At 42.9% G+C, this 17,099-nt stretch overlaps 1 protein-coding gene across 2 annotated transcripts in view; it reads left to right on the top strand.

The window, feature by feature from the left end:
• Positions 1-17,099, top strand: part of sdk1b (sidekick cell adhesion molecule 1b) — a 236,004-nt gene that overhangs the window by 156,982 nt on the left and 61,923 nt on the right. For both annotated transcript variants that reach the window (XM_076728478.1, XM_076728479.1), the window contains exons 10-17: positions 180-374; positions 1,453-1,569; positions 1,696-1,863; positions 2,640-2,742; positions 2,880-3,053; positions 6,128-6,264; positions 7,480-7,627; positions 15,077-15,217. In XM_076728478.1, the coding sequence (XP_076584593.1) occupies positions 180-374; positions 1,453-1,569; positions 1,696-1,863; positions 2,640-2,742; positions 2,880-3,053; positions 6,128-6,264; positions 7,480-7,627; positions 15,077-15,217 (1,183 nt within the window). The remainder of the gene's footprint in view (positions 1-179; positions 375-1,452; positions 1,570-1,695; positions 1,864-2,639; positions 2,743-2,879; positions 3,054-6,127; positions 6,265-7,479; positions 7,628-15,076; positions 15,218-17,099) is intronic.

Here is a 17,099-nt window from a genome sequence, read left to right as displayed (position 1 = left end):
CAGAGTGTGTGTGGCTGTTTTAGGCGGAGTTGGAGCACTGCTCAGCAGAGAGGTCAGCCGGCGTCTTATTAAGGAAATTGAAAATTTTCTCCCTCTGTGTGTGTGTGTGTGTGTGTGTGTGTGTGTGTGTGTGTGTGTGTGTGTGTGTGTGTTTTTTTGGTGTTCATGCACACGTGTAGGCGTCCCCCAACCCAGGGTAGAGTGGTTTAAGGACTCTGTGCCTCTTTCCAAACTCGCCAACCCTCGCTACAAGGTCACCGCAGCAGCCGGGCTGACGGTGCGCAGGGTGCAGCCAGGAGACGGAGGAATATTCCAGTGCATCGCTCGCAACACTGCCGGAGAAACCCAGGCGCACACACAGCTCCTTGTCTCCAGTGAGTTTGTCTGACACACGCACAAACGCACATTAAAACACAGACTTTTACATTTGTATGTGCACACCTACAGCAGCAATGCTTCTGCTCCCAAGTAGGCTGATCCCCCTCACCTTGATGTCCATACTCTCCCTTTAACTTTCTTTCTCATGTAGTTGAATTTACTCCTCTGCTGTCCTGTCTAATTTCCTTTATTTGTCTCTTTATCAGTATCACCTCATGTATCCTGTAATTGTTTTTTAAGCCTGCAACTAAAGATGATTTTCATCAATTACTAGTCTTCTTTTCTCAATGAATCCATTAGAGCCTCTAAAATGTCAAAAAATAATTAAAAAAAAAAATCCCATCGTGGTTTCCTAATGCCCATTGAGACATCATGAAATTGCTTGTTTTCCCCAGCCAACACTTCAAAATCTAAAAATATCTTGTTTATCATTGAACAAGACAAAGAAGAACAGGAAATCCTCAGTTAAGTTTTTGCTTTATAAACAACTTAAATGACTAATTGATTACCAAAATAGTTTGATTTTTTTGTGTTGGTTGACTAATCAGCAAATCGTTTCAGCTCTATTATTCTTATCGCCCCACTTTATCCTATACATTTCGCATTTTCAGTCATTAACTTTCATGTGAAAATCACATGCCTTGCATTGTGTTTGGGCTGAACCATGTCCTCACTTGAAACTGAAGACTGTTTTGTTGTTCAGTTCGAGTAAATCAGTCAAACACTTGACGGTTTACAGTGCGTGTCACCTGCAGAAGTCTGCACATACATATGTGGGTATATTTGTCTCAGTAGAGTCGCGTTGTGTTTAGCAAGAGTTATAATTAAAAGTTTCCCTGGAGCTTCCACACCACCGCTCCCCACATTAATGCACGCACACGCAGCACTAGGTGATGGATAAAGCCTCCATCGATTGAAGAGGAAGCGTTTGTGTTTAGATCAACATTGCCATGCTGTCTTTTTCCATTCGTCTGTTTTCTCTTTACCATTAAGCTTCACTCTTGCTTTTTCCGCTAATCTCCTCTCAGTAGCCATTTATCTTCTTTCCTCTCATGTTCTCTTCCCGTCTTTCAGGTGTGGCCCCCACATTTACCCTCCCTCCGTCTGACCAAACAGTCACTGATGGGAACACAGCCCTCTTTAACTGCCAGACAAGCGGAGCTCCAAAACCCGCCATCACCTGGAGGAAAGGTACACAGTGAGCATGCACTCAAAGACACAAACACACTGACATGATGTGTTTGCAGTTAGAAATGTGCTTAATGGGTTAATGACTTTCATTCACCTGGAGGATACTTGATCTTTTTCTGTCTGTAGGATCGCAGATCTTAGCTAGCGGCTCTGTCCAGGTTCCCAGGTTCACACTGTTGCAGTCAGGCGGTTTGGAGATTCAGCCAATCAGCTTCCAAGATTCAGGAGAATACACCTGCATCGCCTCAAACTCGCAGGGAACCATCAATGCCACCGCCACCCTCACTGTCTGGAGTAAGACACGAACACACACATACTGTATACACTTAAACTGCTCGATATATATTTGCTAAACAGAGTAAAACAGACATGGAACTCTAATTTGTCCGTAGCTGTCCAATCGCATTAGCTTAGGCTAATGAACAGCAGTGTGATTGGTTATTGATGCAGTGGGCTGATGCAGTGGTGAAATAATCATCTGATTGGCCCAGGCAGGAGGATGATTGATTACCTGGTAAACTTATTGATCGGCTGATTTTTTTAATGTATATCTTGGCAGCTTCAGATTAAGTACTGTTGAGTTAGATTAACCCACGGTCATCCGTTGAGCACTGTGATATATGAAAACCATTCTCATCTATTTGAGGCCTGATCACACTCTAAATATACCGAGACTGAGTTAGGGACATAACAGATAGCCTCTATTCTGCATCCACATTTATTTTTCACCAGTGCTCTTTATCTCTCAACGTTCTAAAACATGTGATTTGGCTAAAATGTGGATGGAACAAAGCATTAATAATATGATAAACTAAGCAGTGTTATAAGTGTGTGTGTGTGCTTGTGAGAGAGAGGAAGCGTGCTTGTGTGCTGTTTAGCTCCAACAGTTCTGGGCTAAGCTGTAGACTAATGTCTCATTCCTCTGGAGACTGTGTGTCATGTTAATATAAGAGAATACCAAACAGATTTCATTTCAGCCTCTAAATGCACCCCACCCCTTTCACTGCTCTTCTCTCTCTCTCTCTCCATTTCTCTCTTCTTCTCTGGATTTCACTCTGGACACTTTGCAGGTCGTACAGTCATTTCTGTGCCTCCAACAGACCAGCGAGTTATCAAAGGAACCACTGCTATCCTGGACTGTAATGCTACACATGACCCCAGAGTCAATATAAGGTAACTGTTTGTGTGTTTACGTACATGCATGCACTACTTTCTCTGCTTCTCTTGTCTCTTTTCCGTGGATTCCAGTGGTTTCTGTCTGTCTGTACATACATACACTATAGAGTACCTGTATTCCTCCTCTGTTGCAGCTTCAAGTGGGATCGAGGTGGAGTGCCCGTCATTTCAACCAGTGGAGGCCGTGTTTCTGTGCGTCAGGGCTCCCTCACTATTGGCCAGACGTGGTCAGGTGACATTGGAGATTATACCTGCACCGTGACATCACAGGCTGGCAACGATTCTCACTCTGCACGCCTCGAAGTCATGTGAGTTCAAGGAATCATGCAAACTTGTTCTGAACATGCCAGCTTGTTGTTCTTGACCTGTGCAAAAAAAAAAAACCTTATTGAAAGGTAAGCATACATGCATATATGAATAATGTGAAATACAGAACAGGCATTCATCCCATAAAAAAGCGTGACTAGACACAATGACTTTGACTTTTTGCTCTGCTGTCAAGTGCAATCAAGCAAACATCCAATCCATAGAAAGCAGTCTGCCTGATTCAGACTGCAGATATGACTGGCAGGGAGGATGCCTCTGGATCGAGCATCACAGAAAAAAGGAGAGAATGCAGAACCTGAGATTCAAGAGGAGCAGCAAATAGATAATACATTGCCAAGCATACAGAGGCAGTAGTATCAGATTGTTTCAGTGGTTGTCTTCATGAAATAATTGCTTATATAATAATAATTGTTTCCAATTATAGTCTTGTTTTGTAAGGGGTCAGACACCCTCTAAACCAAATACATGTCGACATCACAAAAACTGTAAGGTGTGAGAATGTAGCTAATTAGTGTGAGTTATTATTAGACAGTAGTCATTGTAGTGTGCGGTCATATCTGCTATCAGGTGTCCCGTACTGCATGTACAGTACACTCCCTGCTCTGTCAGCCTGCAGCCATATTAGTTTTCGAGTGTGAAATGCATATGCAGTGTGTTTGTGTGCATGCATGTGGTTTGGGTGGACGCATCGTACGATCATATATATTTCACTCATATCCCCTGACCCGCACAGCCTCGTTACAGCAATGGTAAGAGGACATCATCAGGTAGTGGGCTTTATGTCATTATAAGTACTCATATAATGTATTTATAAAAGGCACTTATGGTATATTAATGCAATTGCAGGGTAGGAGAGAGATTGAACATGAGTCCACATCCTTCTGAATTATACAGCGGAGAGAGGTCACACATGTCAAACTCAGAGGGAGGAAGTGGGTCTTTGTTTATGGCTGTGCAAAAACATGTCGGGAACGAAGGGATTTCTGTTCAACTGTGTGTGCGAATGTGTGTGTGTGTGTGTGTGTGTGTGGGCGCGTGCGTCCCCGTGTGTGAATGACATTCTCGTTAGCTCAGTATCAATGGGTCACGGAGGCTAACAGACGCTGGCGGCTGAGGAGACAGACTAATTACCAGCAGGTTATTGGTTCAACTCCCGCAAGACCCATCCATGTGTTCGTGAGTGTGCGTCTGTGCGTGTGTGTGTGTGCTTTGCGTGGGCTGTGTGAAGGTAGTTGCTCTAACGTTCTCTAAGCTCATCCATTAATTAATATGATCATGTCAGCTCAGAAAAGAAAACATCATTCTCATTTCCCCTCGCTCCCTCTCTGTCTCATTCACCGCTGCCCTTGCCTCTTCTTGGTAGTGTGCTCTCCCTCCCGCTCTGACATTATGTCATATTCTTCATGTATCTCTCTTCCTCTCACCCTCTCTCTCTCTCTCTCTCTCTCTCTCTCTCTCTCTCTATCTGTGTCTTCTCCACACTCTCTGACTTGATATCCACCTCAATATGAAAACATAACAGCACACACAAGCCGCAAAAACATAAACTGGAGCATTTTTTTAACTCTGCTATAAGCTGATGAAATAAACAAGAGGCCACGACCTGTCAGGGGACACCTTATTGGACAGGATATTCGCACATCTTGATTATTTAGAAATCACTAATGAGCAGGAAGTGGAATGCGGCTAGTTTATGCACAAGGGAATGAGCCTTTGTTCGTACTTTCAGTGTAAATATATTTATTTGCTATCACTTCATATTTAGGTACACATATTCACGTTGGCTCTTTATTAATCATAATACATGACTTAGTAATGCCTTACTCTGTATGTCCATATTCTACAACTACTGTGTTTTCCCTCCATAGCCTCCTAATTGCTGCTTATTTGTAGTATGCTGTCGTACATGAATTACATTCTTAATAATCTGACCCTTAATAACCCACAGAATAAGACATTAATAAGTGCTTTGTAATGACTAAATAAAGCCAGTGTGCTACTAATATGAATGCTAATAAGCAACTAGCTAATGGGGAATATAAAGTGTAATGATTTATTTTGTTCTTTTATGTGCTCTCTAACCGTCCTCACTGCTGTTATCTCTGCTCGCACCTGCAGCCTTCACATAGAGCAAGGCTGAAATCTGCTTTCCATTCCTTCTCCTCCTTTAAGCCAAGTGTTTTCTATGATGCACTAAAGTGGGTATAATCAAATGTCTGGACACTCTTTATTGCTTTCATGAATATATTTGTGCAGCTTTCTTTGTTATTATCATGGCAGGGAAGCGCAAATATCCACGGGGGATGGCTAAATGTCCTGAGAATTTCTTTTTAATAGTTGCGGTGAAATATATTTGCTGTGGTCCAGATCGTGTACAGAATGAAATATCACAATAAAAATATGCAAACCACAGCCATATTTAGAGGATATCTCCCACTGGAGCTGATCCTGGACCAGACCCAGGAACCAACCTGCGTGTCAGAGCCAACATTATTTCTAATGGAAAAACAAAACGCAGGAAACAAATATCTGTCTAATGAAAAGTCTCAGCACTTTGTCACAGACTTGTTAATGAAACACAAATGCATAAATGTGTAATTGCATATTTAGACACGCTCTTTTGTCTAGATGTGGATGCTATAGGAATAGTTTGACATTTTGGGAAATAGTTCAATGTCAATAGATAAATAAGATTTGTATTTACTGTCCAGACATGAGAGGAGTTTCATGTCTGAACAGTTGATGTGGAGCCACCACTAGCAGCCAGTAGCAGAGAGACTGGACCTCTTGGCTCATGACAGATAAACAGTCTGACATAGTAGCCCCTGTGAACACACAGCTCTTCAGTCAATGAGCTTTAGAGGTGCTGGTATGTGGATTTGGTTTTCCAGTCTTTAAGCTGGCTGTAGCAACATATTTAACATACAGATATCTTCTCCTAAGGGTGTTTAGTCTAATGTCAAATTATTGACATTAGACGTGGTTTTGATAAAAATAGATGATCAAATGTCAATCTTAGATCTGATGTTTTTACCTCTTTTTTTTTTGTATTCAGTGAACTGCCGCACTCTCCTCGCTCCCTAACCGCCCGTCTCAATGACTCTGACTCCCGCTCCGTCCTCCTGTCCTGGCTACGCCCTTTTGATGGGAACTCTCCACTACTGTACTACCTGCTGGAGCTCTCTGAGAACAGTACGTGTGTGTGTGTGTGTGTGTGTGTGTGTGTGTGTGTGTGTGTGTGTGTGTGTGTGTGTGTGTGTGTGTGTCTGGGCATACTTTATAGTCCCTGAGTGGCAAACAGCTGTTCACTTGCTGTCTACCAGGCACTGACACACACTCATTTACAAGAGGCAGACATATGGAGAATGGTGTTGCTCAGTAAAAGTACATCCAGGTTCCCTATAAATAAACTCTTATTTTCCTCCCTCCCTTACCCTCTCTCGCTCTCGTTCTCTCTCACCCTCTCTCTGCCACAGATGTTTTAACAGCAGGCTGGCTCTTTGTCAAATGAGAAGTAGAGGGAGAGAGAGGAGAGAGGGATTGAGCAAAAGAATGACAGGAGGAACAGATTGGAGGGAGATGGCCGTAGAGCAGCTCTTACTCCTGCTATAAGCAAAGGGGAAGAATATGAGAGCTCCACATGTAGAGCCAAGCACTTGGCACATGACCGCGAGAGCTGGACTGATGGACTAATATCAGACATTAATGTAGTTTGACATTTTAAGTAATGTTCTGTCTGATAACTTGTAGGAACACAGCAGGAATATGACTTCAGTTGTGCCATTGTCACCATTTCAGCAGCTGTTAGCATCTGCAAAGACTGGCCACAATGAAAAAAAAAAAAAACGTCTGCTCGACTTCAGTAAAGACTGAATACAGACGGTGAGGAATGGACCGGAGTGTCTTTGTGCCTGTGTGTGTGTGTGTGCGCGCGCGTGCTTGTTCTATATTAGATGTTTTGGATTGTATTGTGCAGAGAAAGGGCCATTATGACGTGACTATGAACTCGCCAAGCTCGCTTTATGGCACACACACACACACACTATCCTTTTCACTTTACACATATACACATGCGGCTGGTGCAATGATAATAGTGCATCTGTCTGTTGTATCTTCAGGAGAAAGACTGAAAGATAAGCTGGCAACAAGCTGGCAACAGTATACAGAAGCATCTGTGCTTCTTCATTAATCCCTCTCTTCCCTCCAAACTTTCTTTTTTGTTGCATCCTGTGGTACTTGTTTCCTTTATAACTCTCTCCAGCTTCCTTTCTACCTTCCCTCCATGCTTCTTTTATCTATTCCTCCCTTCTTTCCTTTTGATTTATGGGTCCTGAGTGTCCCCCTGTCTCTGTTTGTCCTGCCTCAGCCAGATATTATCAGCCTCTAATCTTTGTGTCTTCTGTCTAGACTCACCGTGGAAGGTCTACCTATCAGAGGTGGATCCTGCAGTGACTGAGGTATCGGTGGGCGGGCTCACACCTGCCAGGACCTATCAGTTCAGACTCTGTGCTGTCAATCAAGTGGGCAGGGGTCAGTACAGTGCCGAAACGCAGAGGTAAGATTATGATAAGGACATTGAAAGACGCACTCAGCCGTCGACACACATCTGGGACACACACTCACCGCTGCTAGCTTCATTCAGAACGAACTTCACAGTGCTTCTTGTGAAGCCTTCACTTCTGTTTCACTGATGTTTTTTAAAAGCATGAAACCATTTTCTGTGTAGAACATGCTGTGATGTGTATATATATAGAGTTTTTTTTAGCTCGCTCCATCTCTGTGTAATAGACTTGGTCACACTGCCTTACTCAAAGTGGGAAGGAATAAACTGGAACCTTTTTGCGGTCAAAAGGAATAGTGTATGCACACCCACACACACTAATATCTGTATCTAAGTGTGTGTGTGTGTGTGTGTGTGTGTGGTCATGAGTAGAGACACAATATTCAGAATGAGGATAAAACAATGATAGATTCCAACAAGGGCAAGGGCGAAGGGAGCGGCTCTTTTTGTTTAGAATCTATTTCCTTTGCAATGAGCAATTTATATTCATCACATCCATGTTGTAGATGTCTGCGCAACGGCGTGTATACGTGTGTGTACGTCCCTGTCAGTCTCCTTCCATTGCACATAGTGAACTAAATAGAAAAGATGATGAAATTAACTGCTCTGTGTGTGGAGAAGAGAGAGTGGAATTTGACCTGAAAAGTGAATAGATTGCTCTGCAGATGTTTTATGTTTGTGTGCGCGCGTGTGTGTTTGCATGTTTATCCCAAGGGAAAACGCTAATGGGGGTAATTATGATGCCTTAGCACTGATGGAACTGGATAGAGTGAAAGAAGGTTGGAGGAGGTGCGGCAGGCCTGTTAACAATTTCTGCCCCTGAATACACACATACACCAAATCTCTGACACCCAAAAATAATACAACAGATGTGGCCGTGCATTATAAGTTGGACACACGTGCATACACACAAACACACAAACATGGCTTTGTCTGGCTGTAGAGGGTGACCATAGGCAGATGCCAGTTGTGGTCCTGCCAAACAGACTCTCAGCAACAACAGCAGCAGCAGCTGTGAGCGCTGCCATCGCATTCACACACCTCACATTACAGCCTCCTGTCAGGTTCCTTCTCCTCAGCTTTCTGCTCCTCTTTTTTCCTCCTTCCTGCTCCTCTCTGCCTCTGCATGCACCGCTGTGTTGTTTGCATCCAACCTAGTCCACAGTCCAAAGTTGGCTGTTAGAGGCTCCGAAGAATAGATTGCATTGATCCTTACTAAATTAAGGACTGGCAGACAGACAAGTCATCACTGGTCAGTGTATCAGAGCAGATGGATACGTCTCTTCCTCAGTGTTTGTCTCATACGTAACCATCCGCATTTTGCTTTTCATCTGCTGGATGTTTGCCTGGGTAAGACACACACACGAGCAGCCGCAGATGCCAAGGCGCGCGCTGCACTCGACACACGGGGAGAGCGGGGCAGAGGAAAGTGTCCTGCAGAAGCTCAGTGCTCCAAATGAGAAGGATGACAAAATGCAGTAATGTGGACAGAGTGAGGGAGCGGGACTGAGAGTGAAGAAGAAGCTTGTAATATTGATGACTAAAAGCCCTTATTAAAGTTTGAGCTTCCAGCTGCTTCTGCACTCTGCCATTTTGTTCTTGTCCTGATTAGGATCTTTATCATAACAGCATTAATCTGTACATTTTTTTTCTTTTTCTCTTTCACCATTACCCTCTTTTTTTTATCTTTATTTTTTGTCTTACTTCCTTTACTTATTGTACAGGGCCACTGTGGCTTGAGGAAAAACTGTCCCAGTAGACGGACATCCACAAAGCCTATATGAATGAATGTGATCAGAGCTGAAAAACATTACCTCTAAATGCAGAAAGACTCCAGCTATACCATCTGGAGTGTCTCCTACACTCTCACACACACAAATACACACACACACACACACACACACACACACACACACACACACACAGACTTATTCATGCGTGACCTGCCCTCACACCATTACCGTCTTTAAAGCGGAAGCATTAACAGAGGAAAGACAGAATTCCTTGAACTCTGAGGATCATCACAATTTAAAAGCGTCTGTCTCAATTTTCTTTGCCTTGGCTCTTAGTTTTTATTCCAACTGTTCAATCAGAACGGGAACACATCAGAGTTTAACACTGGATGTGTTTCTATCTCTCACACACACACACACACACACACACACACACACACACTAATAGGCACAGTGTAACAGATTAATGCTTTAAGAGCTTTATGGGGAGATTTGTCCTCCTGTGTTTTCCAACATGTAAATCTTGAATGATGTATTTGTGTTAAGCTGTGGCTGTGGCTCTGCTGATGGCGCCCATAGCATGAAGAGTGATGTATTTATTTTATACAATACAGCAGAAACATCAGGGCGATTCAGAGAGAAGGCTTGCGCTGAGAGGCTGTGCCAGATGAGGAAGAGCTCATTGTTTGTCCAGCAAAATGCAACGATTACAGGTCTTTCTTCAACTTGCTCAGTGTTTTCTTCACCATCAGCACACAGATAATGTAGCAGGAAATACAATAATGGCTCAGTCATTTCTTGCCATCACGTTTCTTGCTGTGTGCTCGTGCTGCGTAGAGGAGGGAACGAGCCACAGCTTAGCCCTACGTGTACCTGAGCAAATGTTGATGATGTGTTGTGATGTGTTTGATACACTTGACGCATAAATATAAATCAGACTCGACTCATTAATGCATGCTTTTGATGAAATACTTTTCACTATTTATAGAGCTGTAGAGAAAGAACAAACAAGTTTCCAAGATATAAAATCTTACTGTGCATTTTAGATTGAAGCCACAGTACATCCGTATGTATACGTCATACCAGAGTGACCGAAAAGAGGACAGATTTTAGTCAAAGTAACACAAGAATGGGACAAATAGGACAGTGTCTCATGTACTTGTATTTTGACTTCTCTTCCTTTCACTTTCATGATGACGGAGTCTCTCTTAAGATTACGTTTCTACTGATTGAAGTTATTTGAGATGAATATGACAGGTTTACAACATACAAAACCTGATGTTTTTATTACTTAACTTGCCAGGCAAGGTCGGTGTAATTATGAGCCAACTAGTAGTGAATGAATCGGAAAATCTAGTTACTTCAGCTACAGTTTTGAAAGATCTAGCCTCAGACCTCTACCTTGAACCTCACTCGTTTCAATGCAAGTCATTTTTTAAACTGATTTAATGAAAATAATCTTACAAAAACTAGGCTACTACATTCTATAATCGTAATGTTAGTTGGATTTCTTTCACTATTCATTTGCGTTATTTTAATTAACCTACAGTGGAATACGAGTGGTGCAGAGAATGAATCAAAACGAAATAGAGAACAGTCTTGTTTCTCCGCCCTCATGGCAGAACGTGTCTGCTTATTAGCAGTATTTATTAAACCCGTGACAGATCCAGCTTTTAAACCTCTGACATTTTTAGCACAATCAGTTGGGATTTTACACGGTGGAATATTTAAGACCAGTTTATTCAGTTCAAGTGGAATTATATAATTTTCTGAATCCAAGTACAGACTTTTAAAATGTATTTATTTAATTACTCTACACCACTGAATAGACCAGCACCTTCTGTGCTGGTTTAGGATCACTTAGCAACAATTAAAGACGTTGGTGGTGTTTTATGCAGTCAGCATGCACGTCTTGATCAAATTCAACCTTCAGCCTTGTTGAAGATGTTCATCCTTGAAGCCTTTTGTTCTTATTTACATGAAAGTACAGCAGCTGACTCTGCAGCCAAGCTATCGGCTCTGTGAGGCTGCACAATTGTGCTTTTAGCTAAATGCTAATGTCAGCATGTTAACATGCTAAAGATGACAATGTGACCATGCTGATGACCATGACTCTAGGATGGCTAAAAACAAACATTTACTGTGCTACATTATGTTTCATTCATTCATCTTCTTTACCCGCCCATCCCATTTCGGGGTTGCTGGAGCCTATTCCAGCTAGTAATGGGCGAGAGCATGTTTTTGGTCTGTGGGAGGAAGCCGGAGTGCCCGGAGAGAACCCACGCATGCACAGGAAGAACATGCAAACTTCACACAGAAAGGCCCTGCCCGACCCAGGGTTCAAACCAGCAACCTTCTTGCTGTGAGGCACGCGCACTACCTGCTGCGCCACCGTGCCGCCCCTACATTATGTTTGTCATCAAAAAATGTAAAAATATGTTGATTAATGTTCAACTGACTTCACCAGAAATCTTCATTGCTAAAAATATATGAGATTTTTAACGGCTCATCATTGTGTAATGTCTTCAAAATGTTTGTTGTTTCTGAGGTTTGTGGCGACAGTCTCCCTCCATTGACGTTTTCCAGGCAACACGTCCATGTTAAGCCTCAATTAGAAAAGACCACCAGGGCAATGCAGAGGTCCAGTTTCTGCAGGAATATGGTTGTTTATTTTCAGCAACATGGAGGGTGATCAGCTGTAACTGGCGCTTACATCCAAACTCACTGTATGTGAAAACTTTAATCAGCCTTAAATTAGACAAGCAGATGCACTAATGAACTTCTTTAAAAAAACAAATACAGTCTGTGTAAATTGCTGTCAGCTGCTTGGTTTAAAACAGTCTTCTACGTGAGGAGGGAACTTGTATTTTTTATGTTCTGCACACCAAACTACAGCAGTAATGACAGAGCATCTCGTGTCACGTTTGATTTTTGATATAGCACATATACACTAAAGCAAATGTGCGCCTCAGCTGGCTTTACTGTGAGAATATGCACAGTTTCTCTATTTCCATGACAGAGTCTCTTTAGTGTGTCACCCTCCTCCGTTCGTGCAGCTTTTAGCCGCAGACAAAACAGCAACATTTAAAGCAGACGAGACTTAAAGTGCCATACAAGAAGAGCATAAGCTCATCTATTCAGCTGGTTCCACTCAATCATGTCACACCTGGTTTCCCTCTCTTCCTTTCGATTTCTCTTGCCCTCTGCTCACTTCTCTTTCTTTCCTACTTGCACTGGACCTAAATTTTACTATCCTGTTCGAATAGAGGCAGACTTAACATCCCGGTAACGCCATTAAATCGAGGAGTCGGTGTGTATGTGGACTTAGTGAGAAAGCCAGTGGGCATTAAACTGTGGAGAATGACACAGATAGAAACTTTTCCTAATTCCCACAGCATACGGACTCACAAAATGCGTGCACCCCCCAGCTCCCCTCTCTTCATTCACACACTGGAAAAACGTACATCTCCTGCAGAAAATGTCCTCTTTTCCTTAATAACAAGGGACAGAGAAAGTGTGTCACACAGTGCTCAGACAAAGTTCCAGGCTGTGTTGGAATTGCTGGGTTGCAGTACATGTATGGGTGTGGGTGTGAGTGTTTGTAGGCGTTTGGGTGGTTGTGAAGTGGCGTGTGAGTGGGTAGCTTGGAGTTTGTATATTTAATCTCTAGTGTAAAGTTGATGTCCTCATGTTGAACCCACTGTATGAAATATTTACTTGTAATATAGTTGGGAGGGAATTAAGGCAATTCACCAGGAGTTTCTGCTGTCGAGTACAAGTGTGTCAGTGTGCGTTTGTGTGTGTGTGTTTTATTTGCAGTCAAACAGTGAATGACCGCATCTGTTCAGCACTGTATGGTTGTGTGGGTGTTTGTGTGGCGTGAGTTTGTGTATATGCATTAATGTGCATCATCAATTTCAGTCAAAAGCTGTGGCACAGTCGAGGATTATATATACCCCATTTCCAGACGGCTACACTAATGCCCATCTCATTTACACAAGGCCCATTAGCCTATGTGTGAGTATGTGTGTACATGTGTATGCGTGCAGCACCTGGTGCTGTCTGACAGTGCCTAACCTAATGGAAGTAAAGCACAGCTGTAAAACCACTGGCCTGTGCCATATATCCGCCTGTGTAAGTCTCTAGCTAACAACTTTCACACCCCTGCCTTCACACAAACACACACATATAGATGTGCACACACATTTATGGGCACATACAGATTCGGACACACATATACAGAGAGCCATACCATGGCTAATGGCTCAATAGCTCATAGGGAATCATTCAGGGAGGCATGGGGCACAGAGGGGAAGCGAGGCGGGGGTTTGGAGGGATGTAAATCTCCAGACATAATCCATGGAAGGGAAAAGACCATCGGATGTAGCAGTCTGTCTTAAGCTGGGAGAAATTTGTTTAGTGTGTTCGTGTGTGTATGTGTGCGTGTGTGTGTGTGTGTGAGCACATATGGCTCTGATTACGTTAGCTGAGCTGCTTACAGTAAAGCCAGAGGCTGACCAGCTCAGCCTGTGTGCTTTACCAACCATGAGAGGGCTGGGAGCTTTAATCATGGGTGGGGCGGCGAGGGGGGAAGGTGGGTGGGGGGTGGGGGGTGTTACACAGTAGAAGAAAGAGGAGAGAAGAAGATGAGTAAAAGATAGAAGGATGAAATAATTGAGGCCAGAGGACATGATGGATGAAAGGTGAAAGTGTGCAAGTGGGAGAGAAAAAATGGATAAGGGGATCAAAATGTCGAAGGAAAGATGGAAAAAAGGTTTGAAGAGACAGAAGAGAGGTGAAGAGGGCAGAAGGAGCAACGGATCACAGTGTCTCACTGCAAATTAAAAGACAAGCTCTTTGCTCATTCTCAACTAATAGTGATTTAACTGTTTGTTGCTATCACCCTGTTTAGCTGGTCTACTTGGTTAAAGTATGAACTACCCAAAGACTGAAGGTGTGTAAATGGAACAGAAGTAAGAAAACCTCATGTTAAAGACGGAGATATAAAACAGCATATGAACAGTAATCTGCAACAAGCAGACACTAAATGTTTGTGTGTTGTTCACAGCTGCCAGTGAATAAAACACAATAGCAATTCAACTTAAACCGAGTTCACAGACGCTTTTGCATTTGTTGTTTTAAACACCCAGTGTCCGCTCAGTCATTCCCAGGAGAAATCCTCTGGTGCACTGGAAGCGATGCGTTAAACGTTTCCATCAGCAGCAGCAGCGGTTTGTTTGAAATAAATGAACAATATAGCCAGAGACGAAAAGCAAATGTATTAAATGAGATTGCAGGATACACCAGGAGAACGAGGGAAGAGAGAGATGAGCCCAGAATTCAATAAGAATTCATCAGAGCTGCTTAAGCTGTGAGATGATACTCCATAATAAGTTGCAGCTCTGTCCTGTACATCTCCGGTGACAAACATGATAATTTCTTTGTCGGCAGTCTGACCCCCAGAGTAGAAAATATGAAGATATTTGTGGAAGAGAATTGCTATGAAGTCCCCTTTTATCCTACTTGCCTCACACACTGCTCCTGTGCAGACTGTCCATATCAGCGAGATTTCGGGCACCAGATGAAAAGGACAAATGCTGTGCCTGCGCTTCCTCAGCAGTGCTGATATTCTCATTACAGGATGCCTAATGAAACAAATCAAAATAATTTGTCTCTCTTATTCTCTTTCTTTCTTGTGTCTGTGTGCTAGATTGATGCTGAGGGAGGAGGCGCCCAGCGCTCCTCCGAAAAATATTGTAGCCAGCGGGCGGACAAACCAGTCCATCATGGTACAGTGGCAGCCGCCACCAGAGCCCCAGCTCAACGGAGTCCTCCGGGGATACGTACTCAGGTATATACATAAGCACAGAATCATACATACATATTTGGCTTTATAACATTGCAGCTGAAAAGCCGTGACTCTGATTGGCTGATGAGCTTTATACATATTTCCATGACCCTGGAGTGAATGCAGATACTGTCGCTGGGTAATGTTGATGACACATAATTCATTATCTTGTGCACACAACTTGTTTTGTAATGGATCTAATATCTCGTGCATGAGAGCAAAAATTCTCCTCGCTCAGGACTTTGGGACTTCCCAAACTGACTACAAGTACTGCGGCTGCAATTATTCTGGTTTATAGAAATATTTAGTTATTGGACTGATTAGTTGGATGCCAGAAAAAAAATTGTCAACCAAATAATTTCTCAAGGAAAAATGCCAAACTTGGTACCAGCTTCTCAAGTTTGAGGACTTTCTTTGTCTACTGTTTTATATATGCATACTGTATAAATGGTGCATTAATTGGCCTGTAAGACAGACAAAACAACCAATTTCACATGGTCACTTTGGAATCTGGAATATTATGATGGGTATTTTCACCATTTTCTGGCTAAAAATAGAAAAAGAATAACTCTGTGATTACTCACTCATGCAAAAAATTGTCATTTTCGGCCCTAGCATTGAGAAAACCAACGACAATGAATATTGAAAAGAAATATTCCTTGATTTTTCTCCCTCCCTCTTTATCAGAAACATAACCACACACTCGTCCACACACAGGCACGAGTGCTCTTTACAGAGGCTCTTGCTGCCCTTGGTGTGTCCTCACTCCTTCAGTTTGATGTCTACCTTAAGTGTGACATCCTGGGTGTAATCAAACTGTCATCAGCTGCCTCACACAAATTTGCATGTAATTGCAGTAGAAGTTATCAGGTCTTTATGCTCGTTCAGCGTGTTATCTGCCTCCACTTCAGAAATCACATGGAAATGGAAAGGCACACTCATTCATCGCCGCTCTATCATTTCAGCTTTACAGGACAGAGCTTCTGCCTCCTACTGCCCTCCTCCTTTCTTCTAGTGTCGGCGAGCGGATCCTCCCTGTCTCTCTCCTATCGTCTCCACTTCTTCTCCTCCATCCCTCCCCCTCCTCCTCCCCCAGTATGAGTGTCAGTGTGTCAGGTGGAGAGAGCGGAAAAAGGGGTTATCTCCTCTCCACTACGGAGATCCCCTGTCAGCCTCCGGCACCCCCTCACTTTGTGCATCTGTGTTTGTGTGTGTGTGTGTGTGTGTGTGTGTGTGTGTGTGTGTGTGTGTGTGTGTGTGTATACAGTATGCATGTGTGATAGAGGGCTGACTCAGCCGGTGAAATGTTGGGTTATCCTGTTACACTGAATAGGCTCCATATTAAAACGCTGACAATGTGGATTATTACTCCATTCGGCTCCATCAGATATGTACAATACCTAAGTGGTATTGCACCTCCCTGTCTAGTCGGGTCATATATCCTTTTAAGTGGACATTTATATTACATGTACTAAAGCAAAGGCCTTGAAGGCGCACTATTCTGAGATGTCTACCAGGCAGTGATGGTTTTTATTCGTAAGGGATTCTGACTTGATTCAAGCAATGGAAATCCTTTGGTATAGTTTCTCTGCCTCTCGGTCAACATAATTAATGCAGTGTGAGAGTGAAATATTCAAGCATATACAGTATGCACACGGGTATGATTTTGTATTATTAAGCTGTGTGCAGAGTTTTGCCAGGCTGGGGACATATTCCTGTGAGCACATCTGATTGTATTACTTTTGTTCATTACATTCTTTTGCCCAGGCTTATACATATGTATGTCTGAAACAATTCTGGGTTTCTTATTTCAAGGACACTTCAAATGTGGGTAGGAAGAAGCAGGGATTTAGCCATCAACACTTCCTGTTCATGGTCGACCTCC

Source organism: Chaetodon auriga, chromosome 4, assembly GCF_051107435.1.
Source record: "Chaetodon auriga isolate fChaAug3 chromosome 4, fChaAug3.hap1, whole genome shotgun sequence".
NCBI classification, from domain to species: Eukaryota; Metazoa; Chordata; class Actinopteri; order Chaetodontiformes; family Chaetodontidae; genus Chaetodon; species Chaetodon auriga.
This window is presented reverse-complemented; position numbering and strand designations above follow the sequence as displayed.